Source organism: Erythranthe guttata, chromosome 7 (assembly GCF_056151865.1).
Source record: "Erythranthe guttata isolate IM_541 chromosome 7, IM_541, whole genome shotgun sequence".
Classification (NCBI taxonomy): Eukaryota; Viridiplantae; Streptophyta; class Magnoliopsida; order Lamiales; family Phrymaceae; genus Erythranthe; species Erythranthe guttata.
In genome coordinates this window covers 1683664-1707263 of record NC_142539.1, presented here as the reverse complement: position 1 = coordinate 1707263, position 23600 = coordinate 1683664, and the positions used below count along the sequence as shown (strand labels likewise).

Sequence of the window (23600 nt, the reverse complement as noted above, 5' to 3'; positions counted from 1 at the left end):
TAGAAACGTTGTTCCATTCAAATGACGATGAATAGTGTTATCTAATAATTAAGTGCCACGTGGAGAATGTCTGGTACAACTGTAGTAGTACTGGATAAGAAACCAAATTTAAACAGTATATAATTTGTATTTAAACGGGAAATAGTAAAAATTATTTTTCACTTAGAAGAAGAAAACATGTGACACGCACGTGCAACTGCAAATTGGTCTCCGCCGTAGGAAGAACGAAGTCAAGATATATGTGTATGTTAAAAGGCTGCCGCAAATACCAAAGTTTTGACTAAATTATTTTAATTAAATTAAACTATTACTATAGGTCTTTTTTTTAAAACAAAAAACTATTGATGTTGCATTCTTGATTTAATTTATTCTTTTTAAGTATAATAATATAATTTTTTTTTAATCAAAACATCATAAATTAAAATACACAATATCTAATATGTAGTTGTCGAACCTTGAATGAGCTTAGTGGATCGAATATGTAGTATGCATTATGTACTAGGGTCTTGTTTGATTGAGAATATTAATTATGATTAATTAAATAATCGAAATTTGTTTGATGTTTAATTTGTTGTATCCAATATTTTTTAGGGTCAATCTACAAATATTATATAATCATAATAATCTTGTCTTTAAATGAGTTTTTCGGACTAAAGTTTTTTGGCAACTAAACAAGACCTTATAATTAGTGGATCGACTATAGTTTTCTAGAATGAAAAGACTTATTCCAAAATTGAATTCATCCACATATAATATATGATACATAATAATATTCATATTGTAAATGTAATTTTGGAAAAAATAATCGAAAAATAGAATTAGATCAGTTACGTAATCTAATGTGTATTATTACAATTTGGGCAAATTACGGCCATCCCCTTGAGGTATGGTTAAATTACGAAAAAACTCCTCTCGTTTGGGTAATTATAGTCACGCTCTCGTTTTAAATATTTTTACATAAAATTTATGTAATTCGATTATTTACCGAACCAAATCGTATATTCAGTTCGGTAAACGGTATGAAATGTTGGCGTACCGAAATTTCGATTCATTTTTTTACCGATGTAACATCCCTAAATTTACCTTTGAAGGGGTATTTTCGTAAGATAATACATAGTTGAGGGAAGTGACTGTAATTACCCAAACAAAATAGGGGTTTTCGTAATTTGACCATAACTCAGGAGTGGCCGTAATTTGGCCTTCAATTTTCTTCCAAAATTTTAGAAATTTAAAATCGAAATCGGTAAAAATCTGAAATATCATTTTAATTACCACCTCTAATAATTGCACACATAGATTTAGAATTATTTGAATAAATAAATTATTTAATTTCGATTGGAAGTGATAAATGACGAATGAACAGAAGAAAGATATGTGAGAGAAAAGCAGGAAAATCCAACAGAGGGGATAGAATAAAAATCAGTACAACCTATCCCTATCCTATCCTAGCAAACAAACACACCCAAAATTGCTCGAATCCATTCACGGGTTTTATTTTCTTCCTAAATTTCTCCAAATTCATTATTACAATCCGACCATTGTCCTGCACTACCTTTTGTACTATCTTTAATTCATTTTACCATTTCTATATAATGTTTTATGTTGTACTCTAATAGTTAGTTTCAACGAATGTGGTAATAATAATAATAATAATAATAATAATAATAACAGCAACAACTAGATCGTATATATATGAAGTGGTGTAAATGAGGCGAACTTGCTATTATTTTCGAGTTCGAGCTCGAGCTTAAGTCAAATTTGGTGAGCACGAGCTTTTACTTGATGACCTTATGAATGATCAAAGATGGGCTCGAGCTCGAGCTTTTGTCGAGCCAGCTAAACGAGCCCATGAGTTGACTCAACTCATTTACACCCCTATATATATGTATGGACGAAATGCTTGGAAAAATTGCATTTTTTATGTCAAATAAAATCTATTAATATATATACACTATTTCGTACGAAACTAGTTAGATAATTCAAACTAGAGGGCTCGAGCGAAATTCGACTTGAACCAAACTTGTAGTTACGTATAATTTTGTTGGTGTTAAGTTAATTTAGTAAATCGATCAATATTAGGCTGAACAAGATGAGAAATTCATATTGAATGTCATAAGCTAGCTAGATAAGATTAAAAAAAAAAAAATCATTTACCTAATTATAGCAACATATATCATATGTTTTGAATTTATGGAAAATTATTTGTATTTAAAGGTAAATTAATAAGTGAGAAAATATATGGTAATATTATTAGTCTCAACATACAAGGTAAATTACAACCAACCCTTGAAGTATGGACAAATTACAAAAAAACTCCTCATATTTGGATAATTACAACCATCCTCTTCAACTATGAATCTTCTTACACGCCCACCCTTATGGTGTCAAATTCAACATAATCTTCTAGATTTCGTGAAAAGTTCTCTAGTTTGTGCATAAATACAGTTTAAATTGCACCACAATCTGATATATACAAGCCAAAAACACATCTTATGATGATCATCTTGCTTCAAAATGTGGATGTCGAATGAGATAAAACGGGTACAAAATTAAGAATATTCCGTATAATCTAGAAAATTCTACTAAATTTGACACCGCAAAGATGAACGTGAAAGAAGATTTATAGTTGAGAGAATGATTGTAATTATCCAAACATGAGGGTATTTTTCATAATTTGACCATACCTCAGGGGTTGGTTATAATTTACCCTAGTTAAAATAGATTGTGTAAGATCCAAATATATTATCCGGGTCGGTTCATGACCCGCATTGACTCAAATTGGACACTATTCGGGTCAAAATCGAGTACACATGTCACAATTATAAAGCAGAAGAAAATGTTAATTTTGCCATAAATGAAGATAAATTAAATGCAAAGCCCAGAACAGAAATGAGTTTTGTTAATAATGACAGGGGCAAAAGTGGAAAGGACAAAATTGAAACGTAACTGTGTCGACGTTTTCCGTTACGCCTCGCTTTCGAGCCGTCTGATAAACAGTCCCACGCCACTTAACGGCTTCCGTCACGGCTATAAATACGGGCTCTTTTTCTTCCACATAGACTATCACTCTCACACATCCCCTCTCTCTCTCCTCTCACTTTCTCTCTCTACAATCTCACACACACACAGTGAAAATATTCTCTCTCTTACACACACACACACACACACAGCAGAGTGTGAAAAGGAGAGAGAGAGAGAGAGAGAGAGATACAGTCTGGATATTTGAAAATGGTTGCGTGAAAAAGAAGAGTAGTATCTCTGTGCTTTCTTGATAGATTCATTCCAACACACACAAACACACACACACAAAAACACACACAGTAATATATACACGCAGTAGCACACCACTGTTCTGTGTGTTTTTTGTTAGTTGAAGAAGAAGATAATAATGGGATGGAAATTAGAACAACCCAGGAAAGAGAAAGAGAGAGTTCAATCTGTACTCGAACTTCTCAAGAAACAATCTCCTCTTACTGTCAAACAGGTTCGCCATACACACACACTTACACCTCCCACTGCGTGTATATATACATATGTATGTATGTAGTATATATACGTTTATATATCATGTCTGCGTTATATATATTTTGCTTACATACAAGTTTAAAAAAAATGTTCGTTATCGAGCAAAAAAAAAAAAAAAAACACAAACACACACCAAGACGTATGTGTGTGTGTGTGTGTGTGTGGAGAAGTGATTTTGATTGGCTAACACGAATGATGACGTGGCAGGAGAAGTTCTGCAACAATGCGTGTGTGGAGAGGTTCTTGAAATCAAAAGGAGATAGTGTGAAGAAAGCAGCTAAGCAGCTTAGGAATTGTCTTTCATGGCGAGATTCCATTATCTCCACTGGTAATTTAATTATTTTTACTAATTAATTTATTTATTTTGTTTCAAAATTTATTTTTTGGACTGATTAAGTTTGAAATGAAGATGTCACGTTTTTCGCCACCCTTCTAACTTTTTTTTTGTCTGTTGTCTACTTTTTTCACATTTTTTTCGTCTTGTTTTTAAACTGAGGAATCTTACTTTTTTTTTTTTTTTGTAGTATTTTGAAATAAAGAGAAAAAGTAATTTAAATAAATATTACTATATGACACTGATTTTAATGTAATGTGTATATTTATTTTTTAATTTTATTTTTAATTTTGAAGATAATCTGATAGCTGATGAATTCTCTGCTGAGATTGGTGAGGGTGTTGCCTATGTTGCTGGTCATGACGATGAATTAAGGCCTGTCGTGGTAATTATTATTTATTTTTTAATGTATTTAATTATGCTGCTAATTACAATTAAATATTAATTGTATTTTATGCTGCTAAATATCAGATATTCCGAATCAAGCAAGATTATCAGAAATTCCATTCTCAGAAACTGTAAGCTTCATAATTTTATCTACTTCTGGAAGTGGGCCTATTTCCTTTTTCGTTTTATTTATTTATTTTATTTATTTTTTATTTTTTACTTTTTATTTTTTATTTTTTATTATATTTATTTATATTTTAACTGTTGCAGGTTTACTAGGTTACTAGTATTCACACTGGAAGTTGCCATACAAACCATGGTTAAAAATGTTGACCAATTTGTTCTCCTCTTTGATGCCTGTAAGTCTCATTTTTCTTTAATTAATCTCAATATATATTATATATATAGTTATGTTTAATAATGATGAAAATAATAATTATTAGAAATTTTCAATAAATATACACTCTGTGTAACAAAATCTAAAACACAGCTTTATAATGTAAATTCCCATAATGCATAGGGATTCCACACAAAATTCCCACTTTAATTAACCAGTCTGAAAAAAAAAAATCATAATCCTTTGTTTAATTTCCAATGGTCACGCCTAATTACTCAATTAATGAGCACTTAATTATTTAAGTAAATCAATCATGTCGGAAAATCGGATAGAAGACTGTGTCGGAAAAAAACTTTTTCAGAAATTGCCCGGAGTGCCCCTGATGTGTCACGGTCAGGTCTAGTGTATGTAGGGGTATATTATGTCATTCAATCATTCTCTTAGCTCAATTATGTTTATTCAAAAGGGACCATAATTTTTTTTTTTTTTTTTTAATTTCTTCTTATTACATGTCAGACCCAGACCCAACAGTAATTTGAATTTTCTTGACTTTTCATTTAAAAAAAAAAAAGAAAAAAACAAAAAAGGGGTCCCATTATTATTTGATAAAATTATATATATTATTTTATTTTATTTGAATTTTTTTTGGGGTTTGTTAGATTCTTGTTGACTAAAATGTGATTTATAACTGTTGAGTGGAATAAAATTGCAGGCTTTTTCAGGTCAGCGTCTGCTTTTATGAATATGTTGTTGCCAGCACTGAAAATAGTTGCGGATTATTATCCGGGTCGGGTTCACAAGGCCTTTGTAATTGACCCGCCCTCCCTATTTCCTTATCTTTGGAAGGTATATATATATAATTTAATTTAATATATATATATATACCTTAATAGAAAGATAGTTTAATTGTGTTTTAATCATATTATTTAATTTTATTTTGGCTAATTTTATCTAAGGGAATGAAATCATTTGTGGAGCTCTCACCGTTGACAACGGTGGTCTCTTCGATCGATTTCGAGGACTCGCAAGAGTACTACAACAACTTCACGACGTACCCTCGAGCGGCTTCCCTCCGTTTCGACACCTCATCGGCCGCGAAGCTCGGCCCGTGCTCCTCCTCGAGATTCTCCTTCACCGTCTCCCACCACTTGGACTCACTCAAACCGTGGTACCTCTCGTTGACCAACGACACGTCAGCGTCGAAAGTGGGGCCCACCACGAACCCTAATTCACTCTCGTCGGGTCCAACCATCTCACCTCTCAACGCGAGGTCCCATTCCTTCGCCTCCCCGACTGCCCGGGGGCTGCCGCCGCCACGTGGCGGTGGCGGCACCGACTTCTTCGTCCGGAAGGGATTCTTCCCATCGACGCCGATGCCGCAGAAGACGCAAAAGTTTGACCAGTCAACCATCCGCCACCCGAGAACTCCGAAACCCTCGTTCCTGCAATCCCCGGCGATGTTCTTCCGCTCGAATAAAGATGTGATTCATCAAGCGAGCAAAATCGAGAAGTCGCGCGAGTCGTTCGTTCCGTTTCTGAAGTTCTACCGAAGGCCGTACGACGAGATGATCTACCGGTCGAAGATGAGGCCTCCGTTGGGTGGCCTCATCTCGATCGTCTCTCCACAAATCATCCGCCGACACATGTCAATCTCCCAACGGTTCTAGATCAAGAAATTAAGAGTGCATGCATAGATTTATATATAATATATATCTTCCCCTTTAACCAAAATAATTGTTATAACTAATTCATTGTTTTCTCCTAATTAATTAAATTGTTTCTCAATTTCAAAAGGGTAATTTATTGCATAGTTATAGTACACTGATTTTGTCTCCAAGATTTTGTGTAAAGAAATAGACTGCGTGCTAAGTGGTTTGTGAAATGTCGTGCAATATACTTAATTATATATATATATATTTAATAATTTAATTAATTATGTCACACATTTAGTGCTAAGTGGTCTAAACTTTGGTTTTGTGCCAAAAGAAAAAAACATAACATGGAAGTAAGATAACGTGGTCGTGACGGTGACCACCTCATCGGAAATAATCAACGCGCCGGCGAATTCTCCGAGGAAGAACTAAATTTACCTACTAATTAATTACTATTTGTACTTTTTTATTTTTGCTATATATAGTGAAGATTTTAAATTAAAATTAAAAAAATAAATTGGTTGGACTCAGTGATGTCAATTAAATAATTAGTACATATTCAAATATTTGAAATTTTGATTAATTATTTTAACCTTTCGGTTGGACTTTGCAATGTCAATGGCTTTAATTTAAAATAATAAAATATAAAAAAATAAATATTAATTGGAGCCATGTCTGAAAACTCTTCCTCTTGTAATCTTGTTATTTGTACTAATCTAGTCAGTTAATATATTTAATTAAATCGTAATTATGTTGGTTTTAACAATGGTAGGAATATATGTATGTGTTACAAAAGTCAATTTGAGCAGATTATATTCTCATATATATTATATATGTATATGAACATGACCTTGTGAAACTGTATTGGGAACTGAAATTACACACACTAAAATGTGAATACATACACATACACCTACGTGTGTGTATATATATATGTAATAATATTTTGTCACGTATTAATTTGTCGTTAATCAATCAAGGTTATGTGCTTAAAGCTGTGTTTTCCAATAATTTTGTTATAACCTAGTTGTTTTATTCAATAATAATAAGATTTTGTTTTGTATTTTAGCTTATGGTTAAGTTTGATGTAGACAAAATTCCTTTTTGTACTAGCTTTATTTCTTCTTTAATATATATGGGAAAAATACAGGTTACATTCCTCAGATTTGCACCGATTTCACATTTGGTCCTCGATGTTTACAAAAAACACATTCGATCCCTCAACTTTGAAAAATTCAACATTTTTAGTCTTTTCCGTCAAGGTTCTGTTAAAACTAACGAAATCAAGCATGTGCCCTCACTATCGACGGAACTAACGGTAAATTGACGGCGATGACCAAAAATATTAAATTATTGAAGCATGAGGGATCAAATGTAATTTTTGAAAATATGAGGGGTCAAATGTGAAATATATGCAAACTTGAGGGGTGCAAAATGATAATTTTACGTGTATATATATATTAAGTTGTATGTGTCACTCACTTCAAGAGATGATCAGAGGGGCTCAGTGGAGAAATGTCAAAGTGATAATACATAAAATAGATTAAATATTGATTTGTTTATCTGTTTTATTTATTTGTAATTAAATGAAAAACTGTTTGATATTTGGAATTTTATGGTTTGTTTCTTGTTGGACAGTCTGCTGCCATTAGCAGGTATTATTGTAAATTCTTGAAAGTGACATTGAAGAATATTATTTAATGTAGATGCTCACTAGATCTGCACATTTTATTTCAGGGATAGAATATTGTGCTTGATGTTATATATATTTATTTATTTTATATTTATATATAATTATATATACACGATGCGACTTAACATTTCTGTTAATTGCTTTGATTTTTAGACATTAGTTAGTAAAAATGAAACCTACTTCAACATTAGTTTGAAGGTTAGTTACCTGCAGGGGGCTAGGTGTAATTTCTCAAAAACGAAGAGTTTTTTTGTATTTAGACTTTAAATTAGGGAGGTGGATGTAAATTGCCAAATATTTTTTTAGGGCCACTTATAGAAAACATTAGTCTTGGAAGAAAATTAAGTGGTAAGAGAGGAAGTACTAATTTGTCAATATTTCTTGATTTATGTCTCTATTTTGCACAATGTCTATATTATTTGTAAAGATAATAAATAATATGTGCAACTTTGTTGTTTTCATAGACAAGCCTCGTGGGAGTACTTTGCAATATTCCAAAAGAGATATCTAATAATTTAGATTTAGAAAAACATTATTTAAGTGATAATATAGATTAATTTCTTTTTTATTTTATTTCAGATGCTACACCAGATGAAATACATTATATATATTATCTTCACTTGTTTTAAAAAATTATTCAGTATATATATTTCACTCGATTTAGCACATATTTAACTTTATTTTCTTCAATATGGCGGTTACAAGTTCAAATGAGGTCAAAGTACTTAATTAATTAGTAGGAAAGAGTAGTATCTAAAAGTTGACTAATTAAGGAACCCCACTAAAAAAATTTAAAATTAAATGTTTGTGTGAAGACATGACTAAATATTGACTACTAGGTTGTCTGGTTACAAAGTTTAGTGGTGAGATAATCAATGAGTTAAGGGGTTGTCACATGGGTGGTTTTTTTGTAGTTTTCTTTCTTTAATTCTTCTTCACATAATTAACTAGTATTTATATATTTATTTTACTTTTTAAATTCTAAAAGAAAACAAAATTCGAATATGGCTAAAAATATTTAACACTATTCATGCGTGAGGTGTGGAACCCATTCTTTTATTGTGTTTTCATGTATATATATATATATATATATATATATATATATATATATATATATATATATATATATATTGTGAAAAAGGTAACTGCTTTGGTGGTTGGTAGTACTCTCTTGTCATTAGTGGCTTTTTTGTAACATTATGCTTTATTTATTTATTTATCATTTTTGTCGAGTGTCGTTCTTCCTAAAAAAAAAATCGAACACGATAGTTCTTACTAGAAAAAACGAAATGGTACCACTTAACCACAAGATTAGCGATATTTATCTTTATCAAGCTTTATCTCGCTAACAGCTCGGAGAAAAAAACTATGACAAAGTTCAAAATCTAAGCTAATTTTTAGGCGAAAGCGAAAGCAGTATCGAGATGTGTTATCCTATTTATCCGGCCACACCGTACTCCTGTATAAATTACTATACATTTTGCATGCGTTCGTACTTATTGTAGATTGTTATGTGAGATTATTCGATATATTTCATCGGGTCTAGCATACGAAAGATAGTTAGATTATGAACTTTTGTGCAATTACACAATTTGCAGCTCAATAAAATTTGGTTTTCAAGAAAAATTAGTTTGGGCCGAGCTTTCTTGGTTAATACTAGCATATTTTTTTAATCGGACTAGATATTTAGCCCAATGTTTAGGGAATTGGGCCAATAATTATGAATGTATAAGGTACCGAAAGTTAGATATATCTATGATATGGCCCAATATAGATATTTTCTTATCAAAAACAAATAAAAAATAGTATCATTTATTTTAAATTACAAAAAAAAACCATCATGTTTGGATAGTGACAACCACCCCTCAAGTGTGAATCTTCTTATACGTTCATCTTTGCGATTTCAAATTTAGTAGAATGATCTTCTAGATTATGTAAAATATTCTTCGATTTGTACCCGTTTTATCCATTCGAGCTTCACATTTTGAAATGAGATGATCATAAGATGTGTCTCTTGGTTTGTAAATATTAGATTATGGTGCATCAAAAACTGCATTTTTGCACAAAACGAGTACAAACTGGAGAAAATTTCCACGAAATCTAAAAGATTATGTTGAATTTGACACCCCAAGGGTGAAAGAGTAAGAAAATTCATAGATTAAGGAAGTATAATTCTAATAATCCAAACATTGGGGTTTTTTCCAGTATTTTAACTTTACTTGAGGGGCGACCGAAATTTACCCTAAAATAAATATAACACCATGAATGAACCTCGGAGTTTACGAACCCAACGATTTAGCTTAAGCCTTTGATTTATGTCTTTTTAACTAGTGTTTGAACAAGTCTTGAGCCAAGAGTTCACATTTATTGACTCGCGGTCAATGGGGAAATTAATCGGGTCAATAAGAGTTTACTCGAAATCATGATTGGCCGTCTCTTGAACCAATTTTTTTTATTTACATCAATATCAACGGCCTACGTATACTATTTATGATGATCGATTTATATAAATTTATAGTTGGTTGAAACTCGTAAGTCGACCGGTCGACCAATAAGTCGGAGGTTCGAACTGTTATATTTCGACCCGTCTTCGCAAACTATCTTTATTCCAACCGGTTCTTAAAAACCATAGGGTTGTCCCGCATTGAAAAAAAGGTGACAAAATGATCAAAAGTTGATCTATATTTCCTTTGCAATAAAGAAAAAGTTTTTAACTATAATTATGATAGTTGATTAAAAGAAAATATTTAGATAGAGAAAAGAGGATAGGGCAAAAGGGGTGTAACGCTACTTGCTTTCATTTGGACCACATTTTTTTATTCATTTCATATACTTTTTTTTTTCTTTTCTTTTATTGCAATAAATATTAAATTTAATATATTATTATTTTACAATATGAGGATTTGGTTAAAATAATGAAGGATTAAAATTTATAATTCCATCCATATTACCATGTTTTGTCTCATATGTAACACACTTTTTTGACCATTGAAATATTCTGGTTGAATATTGCTATATATAGTCTAAGCAGTCTAATTTATCAGAAACCAGTAAAAGAAATAACAATTAATTTTTTTTTACTGACACATATAATTTATTTTAGATTTTTTTTCTTTTTACTGAAATTTGAAAAGTGACTAGACCTACAGGCTAAAAGATTTTACGTAAGGACCAGAAATTTGTCCATTTGTGTTTTAAAAGCTTATTTATAAGGAAATTATGATTAAAAGAAATGGTAAATTACTCTCAACCCCTTGTGGTAGTGTCAAATTACGAAAATTCTCTCATGTTTGAGTAATTACAATCACCCACATTCCTCCTCTTCAATGTCAAATTTAGCGGAATCTTCTAAATTACCTGAAATATTTTTCAATATACCAGTTTTACCCTATTCGAGATCTACATTTTGAAACATCTACATTTTGAAACAAAATGATCGTAAGATATGTCTCTTGGTTTGTAAATATCAGATTGTGGTGCATCAGAAACTGCATTTTTGCACAAAACGAGTACAAACTAAAGAACATTCCACGAAATCTAGAAAATTATGTTGAATTTGACACCATAAGGGTGAACGTGCAAGAAAATTAAAAGTTGAGGAGGTGGTTATTATAATTACTCAAACGTTAGGGGTTTTTCGTAATTTGACCTTACTTCTGGACCTGGTGTCGTAATTTATTTAACCTAAAAAAACCATTACTCACATACACTATTTTATGACCACATGAAAATACATGCACACAAAAAAAAAAAAAAAAAAAAAAACACACACACACACACAGTAACTGTATTATTGCATCAGATTTGGTGTGTGGAAGTTGCATTAATTGGTGTTTCTTGCAAGTTATTAAAACCAAGTCCTTTTTCCTCGGATCCTACTTTTTTATTAAAAAAGTTATTATGGGCAAAAACATTTGCAAATAATAATGTTGTTGCCTGCACAATTATTTGCTTTATGTTACTCACACATCATCATACATACATATATTTATAAAAGATAAAAGAAATGGAAGTTTATTACAACATATTTCCATTTAATATGCTCTAAAATTTGTCTGTTTCAGACAATAATAGTGGGAAACCCCATCACTTAGCCAGGATTGATGGATCTTTGGTTAAATTAAATCACCAAAAATAGTGGTAAATCTTTGCACTTCTCTTTTTCTATATGATGACAAATTTTTTTATTCATTTTTTTTTTCACAAAAGAACATACTAAACAGTACAAAATACATCAAACAAGATTGACATTTTTTTTTTTATTATTATAATTTTTTACTTGTGTTTATGAAAATAATAAGTAAATGATTGTAAGAAAATCTGTCCTGAAATCTTGGCAGAAGAACTGAAGGTAACAACTGTTGAACAATATGACCTATTTAATAGGGATTTGTCATCAATGGACAGGAATCTTTCCTTTTCTTTGTTTCTTCAAATATTCTCATAATTATTTTTTATTTATTCTCAAAAAATAAAAAAAAAATTTTATTTTTTATTTTTTGCATCCGATTTTCTCAATATTTCAATGCAAGCAGTTACACAACTTTAGGCATGTGACCATTATTTTCTCTGCTCTCTTCAAACGAAGTTGATAGTGAAAATTCAAACCTTTTGGATATGGTCTTCTCTGTCACCCAAACAAAATAAAAAAAAGAAAACCCTACATAATTCACTGACAGTCTTTCTAGTTTCTTATACTCTGTTTTCCTACACAATTTTCCTAATCCATAATTTCATTTGTCCTTTCCTTACAAATCAATTTACTCCGGCTACTTCAAAAAAAAAAAAAGAATTATGCAAGAACTTTTTATTGCATAATCCTACCAAGAAATGAAGTTCAGACACGAATCAAAAGTGGGTTCTTGAAATTCACTTCAATTGGTATGTTTCCACACATGCCCTTTTCGATTTCTTGAACTTTTGGTTTCGTTCTTTGTCGGAAAAAAGAAAAAAAGTGTGTAAAGATCGGATTTTTATTTGCTTCAATAGATCACAATTAGGGCTCGGAATTTTCTTGAATGTGAGCAAAATGAGAGATTTCCCTTCTTGCTTTGGGGAAAACGGTGTGCAAGTTGCGGATGCTTCTTGTTCAAGTGCAGTGGTGACTAAAAAAGCCTGTCCGAATTCAATCACCTGTGTGTACAAGTGTAAATTGCTTCGTAAATCTTGCTTGATCACCCTTTCATGGAGCAAAAACTTGATTGGCCAATGCCTTAGTGTCGAAATCGACGATTCTTCGCACCATTGCATCTGCAAGATAGATGTGAAACCCTCTCTCTTCTCGAAGAGGAAAGGGTCCAAATTCTCCCAAGTGGACTCAACCGAAATCGAAGTCTTTTGGGATCTTTCTTCGGCTAAATTCGGATCCAGGTCGGAGCCGTTAGAGGGTTATTACATAGCAATCGTCTCGAGCGGTGAGATGCTTTTGTTAGTTGGTGACTTAAAGAAAGAAGCACTCAAGAAAACGGGAGCCATCGCTTCGCCCTTGAATGCAGTCTTGATTTCAAAGAGGGAGCACATTTCTGCAAAGAGGGTGTACCAAACGAAGACCCGTTTCTTCGAAAACGGGCCGACACACGACCTGAAAATCGAGTACGACCCACATTCGAGCGGAGATCCGGGTCTTGTTGTTCGTATTGACATGAAGACGGTTATGCAAATTAAGCACTTGCAGTGGAATTTTCGAGGGAATTACTCGATCTTGATCGATGGGCTTGCGGTCGAAGTGTATTGGGATGTGCATAATTGGTTGTTCGGGCCGGGTTTAGGCAATGCTGTTTTCATGTTTCAGACAAGCTTGTCGGTTTGTGATTCGCCGGTTTTGTCTTGGAGATGCTCGGAGAGTTTGAGGGAAGCTAATGCACAAGGTCTTGGCTTCTCTTTCTTTTTGTATGCTTGGAGGAATGAATAAAGATTGCATTTTTATTCTATTATGATATTTATTAGATTCTCTTTTCCTGAGTTTTCAGTAATGGATATAATCTTCTTCTTCTTCCCCTTATAGAATCTTGTTTAAGTAATGTTAGGACTGCAAATTGGGGCCAAATTCTGCCGATTTCGATCTAAATTTCCAATTTGTTCGTTCCGATTCTTGATTTTTTCGGAAATATTGGACAGTAATCAGGTAGATTAATATTTTAATTTAAAAAAAAAATTGATTTTTTTTTTCGAAAATGCTAATTTCGATTCTGCGACAATATCCATCCATCCCAACAATCACACGAAGCAATTCGACAACAATAACAAGAAGTAATAAACGAGTTTTTCGGTGCCAACTGTAGTGGTCTCCATCACTATTATGTTGATGGTAACTTCAGCAGCAGGGCTTGACCTTTCTTACACTAAGTTGTCTTGTTTCTAAACTAAACAAAGTTCCTTAATAACACTATTTATTAACTTTGGCAGCAATGCTCTATGGTAATAACAATGGAAAAGTTATTTTCCTGTCTGGTTTTCTACTAGGTTTTGGTAGGTAAAAAAGTTGTTTGGTCTCAACTTTCAAAAAGTTGCCACTACTTGTAACAACATGCTTCAATAATTTCAAAAATATAATCAATTTATTAGTATAACAACATACTATTGAACATAAGGTAACAAACTCTGATAATTAACATACCTAGGAGCATAAGCACTGTATTGCAGCCACAAATCATCACCTCCTAAAGATATATGACACATTTAAAACAAGATTCACACCAACAAAACAGATTTATTAAACAAAAAAAAAAAATCTTTACTCAACAAACTACACAAAAAAAGCATATAAGTAAACTCCACATTATTTTACCTCAATGCCCGGTTTTCTTTTTTGCCGTGGCCAAATCCAAACTCGACCCAAAAGCCCGATTAAGAGCCTCACCACACCAACCATGCCCATCATCTACCGTAGGCATCCTCACCTCCATAAACGAGGGGCCAACATTTTCGGCCCCATGCATAACGACCCCCGCAAAAGCTCTTAAAACATTCGAAGCATCGATATCGAAACACACATTAATTTCCGGGACGCCCTTTGGAGCCGAGGGTATTCCTGTAATTTTGAAGAATCCCAAAAGATGGTTCTTTTCAGCCACCTCCTCGTTACCCTCGTAGACAACTATCAAAGCCTCGGATTGGTTATCGTGCACCGTTGTGAAAATCATTTCTCTTTTAACAGGCACTGTTGTGTTTCGATTTATGATATGTATAAAAGTGTTTCCATCTGCTCTTATTCCGATGCTTAATGGAGTTGCTTGGATCGTTAAAAGATCCAAACTTCCGAACGGGTCGTTGATTCCTGAAGCTACCGCCCCTTCCAATGCCGCCCCACGAACCGCCGCCTCAAACGGGTCGATACCCGTATACAATTCTCTCTTACAAACACCTGTAATAATATTTCGCAGCTTCGGAATATTCGAGCATCCACCGACAAGAATCACATCATTCAAATCGTCTGCTTCAACTCTTGCATCGCGTAAGCATTGTCGTATTAGCCTCGCGCATTCGTCAAAGATGTCTTTATTCACTTCCTCAAATTCTTCCCTTTCAAGAATTTTGCTTACTTTCCTCCCATTTCCCAAATCGACATCGATTCGAACATTCGTTTGTGAGGAGAGTTTGTGGATTGAATCCTGCGTGACCAATCGAAGCAACCCCATCTCCCTTATCTCGTGGCGCCCACGGTTAGAAAAACGAGCCTCCATGTCGGGTGACAGGTGGCGCATCGTGTTGAGAAGTATATCCTCGCCGCCCAAACAATTTCCCGCCAAGGCTTTGATCTGAGAAACACCACCTGCAGTGGCGGTGATAGCTACATCAGTAAATCCAGCCCCCATATTGACTATCAACGCGACTTTCTCACTCCCACTTCCCATATTCTCTTGCAGATTTATCTGCTGCTGCTGAGCGTATAGCAAGGCGACAGCTGTCGGCTCGGGCATCAACCTCAAAACTTGAAGCCCAGCCATAGCACAAGATCTTTCGATACGAGTGAGTTGGAATCTGCTGAACGAAACGGGAACGGTTATCACAACGCTACGAACGGGTCTTTTCAGCTGGTCTTCAGCCATTGACTTAATTTGAAGAAGAAATATTGCAAGGACTTCTTCAGGGGTGGTTGACCGCCACGTGTCGTTCACGAAGGCGGCTACGAACGGTCGGGTCCCGATGTTTAGAGTTTGGACGAGGAACGGGAGTGTTTTGCTGGCGTGGACAACAGGGTCAGTGTCGGCACGGCCGATCAGACGTTTTATGTTGAAGATTGCTGCGCCGGATAATAACTCGCGGTGGTCCCCGCCGGCGGTGTGGTGGCTGGTGGTTATGCCGGTGGCGGGGAGCTCGTCTTTGAAGGTGACGTAGGAGCGGATAGAGTTGCTGAGGAGTTCAATTTGGGAGCCTCGCCAGATGGCAACGTTCGATTGGAAGGTGCCGATGTCGATTCCGATTGCGATCTCCGGGAACGGAGGTGACGGTTTTTCTTCTTCTCCGGTTGTTGTTGTTGTTGTTTCGCTGTCGGATGCTACAGTGTATGCTGCTGGTTCATCCATTCTTGAAAATCAAAGATTCCCTGAAATGATTCTATTTTTTATTTTAGGCTCCCCACACCGGCATTTTGACAAACACAAAGACATCATCACTTCATATGCTAGAAAAATCTCTGGTATGCTTAAATACGTTTTAAAATGTGAAATCATGCTCATTGATACAGCTAATCAAGAACTAAAACCAAAAGGATGTTTGATTTTCAGTTAATTACTCAAAGTGATAATCAACAATCAAAGCAAAGCAAGAAACACACACAGGTTACTCAATTAACTAACTAAGTAATTACCAGAAGCAAAAACACAATGCATAAAAACAACCCATTAATCAAACAGCAAAATGCAGAGTAAAATACTTAAAATAGCAAGTATAGAATGTAACGGAAAATATGAACTTACTTAATTTGTTGAAACACTCTTGAGAGAGAGAGAGAGAGAAGTGTTTGAAGTTGCAGGCGAATTGAGGAGAGAGATAGAGAGAGAGAGAGAGAGAGAGAGAGTATTGAATGGGGAAGAACGAAATACACGATACATACAAAAGGTGCTGACTACATATTCTAGAGCTTGTTCGAAACTCAAAACGTGAAGTTTCTGGAGACGACGATCTGAAAAAAAAAAATATATATATTTTTAAATTAGAGCTAATTAATTATTTTACCAACTTGGGCTTTTAATTTGGGCTTATTAATTGAATTATTAGGCCCATCTTTTGAGTTTACTTCTAAGCTAATTTTAGTTGACGTTGCAAAAGTTTTTAGAAACAGCTTCTGAGCTTTTTTTGCACATAATCTATTTTTAGTTGTTTGTAGATTCTGAATATTGTTTTTGCTTTTTTTGCCTTAAGCTGTCATTTGGAAGGCATTATTGTTCTGCTTTTTCCTATTTAAAATTGATTTCCTACGTATTTACAATCACTATCATTTTTTTAGAAATAAACACTTAATATCGACTTACTTCTCAATCACTAACTTGTGTTCTTTTTAATAAGCTTGTCGCAAATATGACCGTTATTCTTTGTTGATTGATTTGACAATGAATAATAGTTCCAAAGATTTTATTGTTTATATCAAATAATACCATTAAAAAAAAAACAATCATAAAATCGCGGCATATATAGTATCACTTCAATTTGTATAAATATTTAAAAATCATGAAATTATCGAAAGTATATTTTATATTAATAAAATATAAAATCACGTTTTTCTTTTTGTGCAAAAATATACAACTTTTGTAAAACATATACGTTTTGTTGGTTACATTATTTTACACGAGATGTGGCATCTACAAACGCACCTCTGCACACCTTATTTAGAGATATTATAATGAATAAAAATAGCCTATAAACTTATTAACCAAACACTTTAAAAATTAATAAATAAATAAATAGGGGTGAAAATTGGAACGGAATTTCCGAATTCCGCCAATTCCGATCCGAAAATATCCGAATTTGGAACCTATTTTTTCATTCCAATTTCCGATATTCCGATTTCCAATTTTTCCGATTATTTTTGGAACGGAATTGGAATTACATATAAAATTATTGGAAATTCCGATTTCCGATCCGATTTTATTTCCGAAATATATAATGTACGATATATATTGTATAAAAAATATAAAAGTTATGATATATGCTTATATGGTTAGATTTATGGTCTCTCTCTCTCTCTCTCTCTCTCTCTCTCTCTCTCTCTCTCTCTCTCTCTCTCTCTCTATATATATATATATATATATATATATATATATATATATATATATATATATATTTATTGTATTTCTGAATTATTTTTCTATGCATATGTTGCAAAAACTATGTTTGCTTTGATAAACTGATTATGTTGTTTTTACAAGTGTTTACATTTCATCTTATTAACCTTTGTTTTGAATTCTTGCATTTTGCCGGAAAATTACGAAAATATTAGGAAAAAAAATCTTAAAATTACCATTATTTCCGATTTTGGAACAAAAAATTAAGAATTAATGCAATTTCCGAAAATTCCGAAATTCCGCCGATTCCGAGGTATTCCGAAATTGGAATATATTTTGAAATTCCGATATTTTTGGAACGGAAATTGGAACCTATTTTTAACTTCCGAAAAAAATTAGAAAATTTCCGAATAAGGTATTTCCGATCCATTCCGTCCGATTTCCAGCCCTATAAAAAAACGTAAAAACTTATCAATTCTTAAAACAACTTATTAGATGCAAGAGCTTATCAGCTGTTTAAAATAAGTTTAGCAAAACGAGCTCTTAATCTATGTGAAACTTCCCTAAAACCCTTGTGTAAAAAGATGGAAATAATTCTTAGGTATTTTAAATTTGGTTTCCTCTTGAGCAAGTATCCATTTTCATATCAAAATTGTTTTTTAAGTCAAAAACTCAAAACCCCCAATTTTATTTATTTATTTATTTTACTTCGTCACACACATCTAAAACCCTAATCAGTCATTGTTCTTCTCCTTTTTTCAATTCGAAATCCAACGGTATCTCATTTCCTTTCTGGTTTCAACAAATCACACACATTCTAAAACCCTAGCGCGTGGGGTTTAATCTTCTCAATCGTTTCCAAGGTACATTTCTTAATCTCTCGAATTTTCCGTTTCAATTTCATGTATGATTTAGGTATTTTCGTGATAATTCCAAATCTTAGTTCATCGTATGGGGAATTTAGTTCACAATTTTACCTCTCGAAAAGTAAGTGATTTTGCAGTAATTGTATTCGTTTATGGAATCATTTTACTTGAAGAACACAGTCTTGTTTTTTTTGGTTGAATTTAGTTTTTGCTCACTGGAATGCGCATAATTAGATGAGTTATTAAAGTGGAGTGAGGTAAAGTTCGGTGCATCGAAGCTTCGATTTTGTGTTTTGCTGTAGTCTCTAAAATTAGAAATAAAACAGACACTTCAATATGAAGATTTGCTCGTATTAGCCAGTCACGAAGTTAGTAATGGGAAGATTTTGATTGGTTAAATGAGGCGATTCTCGTATCCGACTTTTTTAATTTTCACTGGAGTCTGCGTAAACCAAATTCGCCTGTCAGCTTGTAAGCAAATATATTGATTGGATTAAGATGCATATGATTAGTACGTGTCGTAAAATTGGTAGCAAGACGTTAATTACTGAAGCCTTTTTTCCGAAATTGGTTACTAAAGCATTTTTTTGGTCTATTCAAGAATAAGTAACTTTTTTCCTCTACGTTTTCGTTTTCTGTTCTAATCTCTTATATAATATGGTATAACAATTTACTATTATTGCACAGACGCCCCTCATGAGTTCGATTCCCGAGAGTGAACCACAAAATGCTTCTTCAAGCACACAAGAATCACCACCGAAGCCCCCAATCGAGCCTATCCGCTTGCCTACAGTAGAGGAAATTCGAGGGCAGGACATTTGGAATAACTGTCTCGTACGCAGTGTCGTCAGTGGAGTAATGGGTATTTTCCGAAACCCCATTTTGGTTTGTTTAATTACTTTTTATATGGTTTTGGACAATTAAATTTTAATTTTAGTAGTATGCAGGGGGTGGATTGGGTTTAATGATGGGATTATTTCTCGGCGCACTCGATAATCCCGTAATGCAAGATCAAATGACTGGAAAACAACAGATAATTTACCAAGCGAAGCAGATGGGTCAAAGGAGCTGGAGTTCATGCAAGGCCTTTGCAGTTATGGGAGTTGTTTACTCTGCTTCTGAATGCGTCGTTGAGAAGGTTTCGATATTTTCTATACCTAGAAAAAAGAAAATTATATTTTCACAATTTTAGGAAAAAAAAATTAAAAAAATCTGTTTAGTGATTTAACTGGTGGTAATTAATTTTGAAGGTACGGGCGAAGCACGATATTACAAATACAGTTGTTGCTGGTTGTGTAACTGGAGGCGCAATATCGGCTAGAGGTAATAATTTTTGACTAAATTCTGCTGATGTATTCGAATTTAGGGCAAATTACGGCCACCCCTGAGGTATGGCCAAATTACGAAAAAAAAACCCTCTTGTTTGGGTAATTACAGCTACCCCTCCTTTTAAATATGTTGGCGTACCGAAATTTCGGTTCGGTTTTACCGAATTAACATCCCTCAATTTACCTCTGGAGGAGTCTTTTCGTAAGATAATACATAGTTGAGGGGGTGGCTGTAATTACCCAAACAGGAGGGGGGTTTTCGTAATTTGACCATAACTCAGGGGGTTGGCTGTAATTTTCCCTAGAATTTATAGTTATCTGCTTGCTATATCGAAGTTCCTAAAGAGTAGACCTAAACTTTCGATCTCTTGTTCTCCCGTTTAGTAGCTATGAAGGGTTCATAATGTCGTAACAAACTCGTTTTATAATGCCAAGATAGTTTTCTTGTGCATGATTTAACTCTTTCATTAGTTGAAATGCAAAATGCTATTGCAAAACATGCGATTGGCGAACTTGCAATACTAATTTGTTTGGCGTATGGCATTGATTTCGGTAACTCGCGATTCTATTGACTTTCCTGTTACAAAGTTGACTATTCATCTCTCTCTCTCTCTATTGCGATGATTTTAATTCACTAAATCGAATTTGTTCCGTATCAGATTTATTTCTTGTACTGATTATCGAGAATGTCTGCTAAAATCCGTTTTGCTAATTCACGACTGTTTTGTGGTTTTCACTAGGTGGTCCGAAAGCAGCATGTGTAGGTTGTGCTGGTTTCGCTGCATTTTCAGTGGTGATAGAGAAGTTTCTCGACAGACATACTTGAAGTTACTTCCCTTGATTTTATCAATATAAGACGGGGGAATATATCAATATATATACTATCGCATTTTTCTCCAATATTTTAGTATCCAATTGATTCATCGAAAACTTACATCGAATCGAACAGTTTTGTCACTTCGATTGGGGGATGTAAAACGGGTAATTTTCCGAACTTTTTTAAATGTTTTGTTGGGTTGTTCATGAATTAGCAGCAGCCCCTTGAATACTTGAACCACTGAAAATTCAGCATTTACAATAAGATGACGTCATTCTTTTCATACCTGTAAACTGCATTAGTTTCTTCTGTAAAATCTCCTTAAAAGTTACGTAAACTTCAAGTTCTTAACGTATCCGCGCCTTGTGTCCGATACTCGAGGACACCTGTTGGACACCTTATGGGTCATTTTGCAATTTCTAAGAAGTTATAAACATGTTTGAATACCAAATTTCAAAATATTTTTGATGCTTCGCTAATTATTTTACATGCTTTAATAATCTATTGCAAATTGATAGTTGATAATAATATTTATTTTGAATATATTTTTGTATGAAAATATGTAAAAAGAATTTACATATAAATAAAAACTTATAGATGTTTATGTAACATATTTATAAATATACCTCTACACTTCTAATATTTATACATTTCTCTCAAATTCCGATATTTTCGCTTTTGGGAGATGCCGTTTCACGTGTATGTTTCCCCATTTCCCTGTAAGATGATAAGAATATTTTATTATAACTAATTCATATTTATAAATTCTCCACTACAATACAAAAGGACAAATAATTTACCTCACAAATATATATATATTCTAGGGTAAATTACAACCACCCCTGAGGTATGGTCAAATTACGAAAACCCTTTTCTTGTTTGAATAATTAAAACCACCCCCTCAACTCATCAAATTTAGTGGAAACTTCGAGATTATATAGAATATTATCACTTTTCTACCCGTTTTATCTTATTCGAACTCTACGTTTTTTGGCTTGTATATATCAGAATGTGGTGCATCAGAAACTATATTTTTACACAAAACGAGTACAAACTAGAACACATTTCACATAATCTAGGTGATTATGTTGAATTTGTCACCATAAAGGTGTAGGTGTAAGAAAAAATCATAGTTTAGAGGGTAGATGTAATTATCCAAACAAAATGATTTTATTTCGTAAATTGACCATATCTGAGAGAGGGTGTTTGTAATTTACCCTATATTCTAATATAAAATTTTGGGCCAGAACTAACATGGCAGCCAGTAACAGCAACCTGCAATGTATGCCGATCAAAGCCGCGGTGATGATAATTTGGCTAAATGGAGCCTAAGGTATCTTTTAATTTTTTTTTAATTTTTTTTTTTTACTTAAAAATTTTGAAACGATTTAAAAGAATCGGTGGTCCGGAAGCATCGATCACTTAATCGTGAGACGATCCACCTATGGATCATCTGATTAAGGTTCCGAGCGAGTCAACAACCGATTGATCTCGATTAATTAATAATTATTTTTTAAATGCAGGGACCGAGAGATAGAGAACAAGGACATAGTGTTATGGTACACGTTAGGGTTTCACCATGTACCTTGCCAAGAAGATTTTCCGATCATGCCTACGATTAGTCAATCGTTTGAGCTTCGACCTTGCAATTTTTTTGAGCATAATCCCGCACTTAAATTCACACAATCTATACTAAAAAACATTAATCCTCCTAATTTTACTGATAATTAATAACTCATTGTTTGTGTTCACTAATCAAGAACTGGTTTCTTTAAATTCTTGTAATTATTCCCATATTGTTTAAGTGCAAATTAAACTCTTATAGTAATTTCGATAAGTTTTCCCTAATCTGGAGATCGTCGTGCAGTTAAATCTCTATGAATTAATAGACACGATGAGATTGAGACTTGACTTACCGAAATATTAAATAATCGATAGATCAATATTAATAATTTTGTTGAATTTGTATTAATCATTTACGAACAAGAAAAATGTAAAAGAGAGAGAAAAAGAAAATCCTATTGGGCTCATTGGATTAAATTTTGTTAGGCCGCTTACTAATAAATTGGGCTTAGCCGTACAAAAGGGGTTGCTTTGAAGAAATGGTGGGATTTAATTTGTAAATTGGACTAAAATTTCTGATTTTTGTCGATTCGATTTTAAAAAATACGATTTGGGAATAAAAAATTTCATTACCAATTCAAATAAATGAATCTAATTTTTTATTTTTAAAAATTATTTGAATCATGTAATATATACGTGATTCCGATACGTTTTTTATTTATGAAAATAATTCCTAAAAATTATGTTTATAGCAATGATTTTATATTGTATCAGAATTTTTTTATTTAAAAATAGAATTTTTGAATTCCACTGATTTCGGTTCAAATCTTTTCAATTTTGAAATAAGTTTCAGAATTCCAATTTCCAAAATTCAG

At 33.2% G+C, this 23600-nt stretch overlaps 4 protein-coding genes across 5 annotated transcripts; 3 read left to right on the top strand and 1 right to left on the bottom strand.

Annotated features, from left to right (window-relative positions):
* The first annotated feature begins 3057 nt into the window (after window positions 1–3057).
* On the top strand, window positions 3058–6368 carry LOC105953326 (Sec14p-like phosphatidylinositol transfer family protein). Its single transcript, XM_012976989.2, has 7 exons — window positions 3058–3484; window positions 3733–3853; window positions 4156–4244; window positions 4331–4377; window positions 4517–4605; window positions 5296–5429; window positions 5540–6368. The coding sequence occupies exons 1-7, from the start codon at window positions 3389–3391 to the stop codon at window positions 6248–6250; spliced, it is 1287 nt and encodes a 428-aa protein (XP_012832443.2). The 5' UTR covers window positions 3058–3388; the 3' UTR covers window positions 6251–6368.
* A 5969-nt stretch (window positions 6369–12337) lies between these two features.
* Window positions 12338–14016, top strand: LOC105953327 (uncharacterized). Its single transcript, XM_012976990.2, has 2 exons — window positions 12338–12809; window positions 12918–14016. The coding sequence occupies exon 2, from the start codon at window positions 12958–12960 to the stop codon at window positions 13837–13839; it is 882 nt and encodes a 293-aa protein (XP_012832444.1). The 5' UTR covers window positions 12338–12809; window positions 12918–12957; the 3' UTR covers window positions 13840–14016.
* Window positions 14017–14466: 450 nt separating this feature from the next.
* On the bottom strand, window positions 14467–17054 carry HSP70T-2 (heat-shock protein 70T-2). 2 transcript variants are annotated; one of them, XM_012976991.2, is made up of 2 exons: window positions 16847–17054; window positions 14467–16473 (listed from the first exon to the last, which is right to left on the bottom strand). In XM_012976991.2, the coding sequence occupies exon 2, from the start codon at window positions 16451–16453 to the stop codon at window positions 14717–14719; it is 1737 nt and encodes a 578-aa protein (XP_012832445.1). In that variant the 5' UTR covers window positions 16454–16473; window positions 16847–17054; the 3' UTR covers window positions 14467–14716. The 2 variants fall into 2 exon arrangements, with proteins under 2 accessions (XP_012832445.1, XP_088676740.1); XM_088820614.1 differs by having other exon boundaries at window positions 14467–16484; window positions 16847–17053.
* Window positions 17055–18750: 1696 nt separating this feature from the next.
* LOC105953329 (Mitochondrial import inner membrane translocase subunit Tim17/Tim22/Tim23 family protein) lies at window positions 18751–21447 on the top strand. The gene is made up of 5 exons (XM_012976992.2): window positions 18751–19014; window positions 19705–19879; window positions 19965–20155; window positions 20268–20340; window positions 21086–21447. The coding sequence occupies exons 2-5, from the start codon at window positions 19714–19716 to the stop codon at window positions 21169–21171; spliced, it is 516 nt and encodes a 171-aa protein (XP_012832446.1). The 5' UTR covers window positions 18751–19014; window positions 19705–19713; the 3' UTR covers window positions 21172–21447.
* The last annotated feature ends 2153 nt before the right edge of the window (window positions 21448–23600 follow it).

Bases quoted from the DNA above. Each gene is read 5' to 3' on its own strand.
- LOC105953326 (XM_012976989.2), top strand. From the start codon at position 3,389: ATGGGATGGAAATTAGAACAACCCAGGAAAGAGAAAGAGAGAGTTCAA. The intron at 3,485-3,732 runs GTTCGCCATACA...ATGACGTGGCAG, and splicing joins CTCCTCTTACTGTCAAACAG to GAGAAGTTCTGCAACAATGC. The intron at 4,245-4,330 runs GTAATTATTATT...GCTAAATATCAG, and splicing joins ATGAATTAAGGCCTGTCGTG to ATATTCCGAATCAAGCAAGA.
- LOC105953327 (XM_012976990.2), top strand. From the start codon at position 12,958: ATGAGAGATTTCCCTTCTTGCTTTGGGGAAAACGGTGTGCAAGTTGCG.
- HSP70T-2 (XM_012976991.2), bottom strand. From the start codon at position 16,453: ATGGATGAACCAGCAGCATACACTGTAGCATCCGACAGCGAAACAACA.
- LOC105953329 (XM_012976992.2), top strand. From the start codon at position 19,714: ATGAGTTCGATTCCCGAGAGTGAACCACAAAATGCTTCTTCAAGCACA. The intron at 20,156-20,267 runs GTTTCGATATTT...TTAATTTTGAAG, and splicing joins CTGAATGCGTCGTTGAGAAG to GTACGGGCGAAGCACGATAT. The intron at 20,341-21,085 runs GTAATAATTTTT...GGTTTTCACTAG, and splicing joins AGGCGCAATATCGGCTAGAG to GTGGTCCGAAAGCAGCATGT.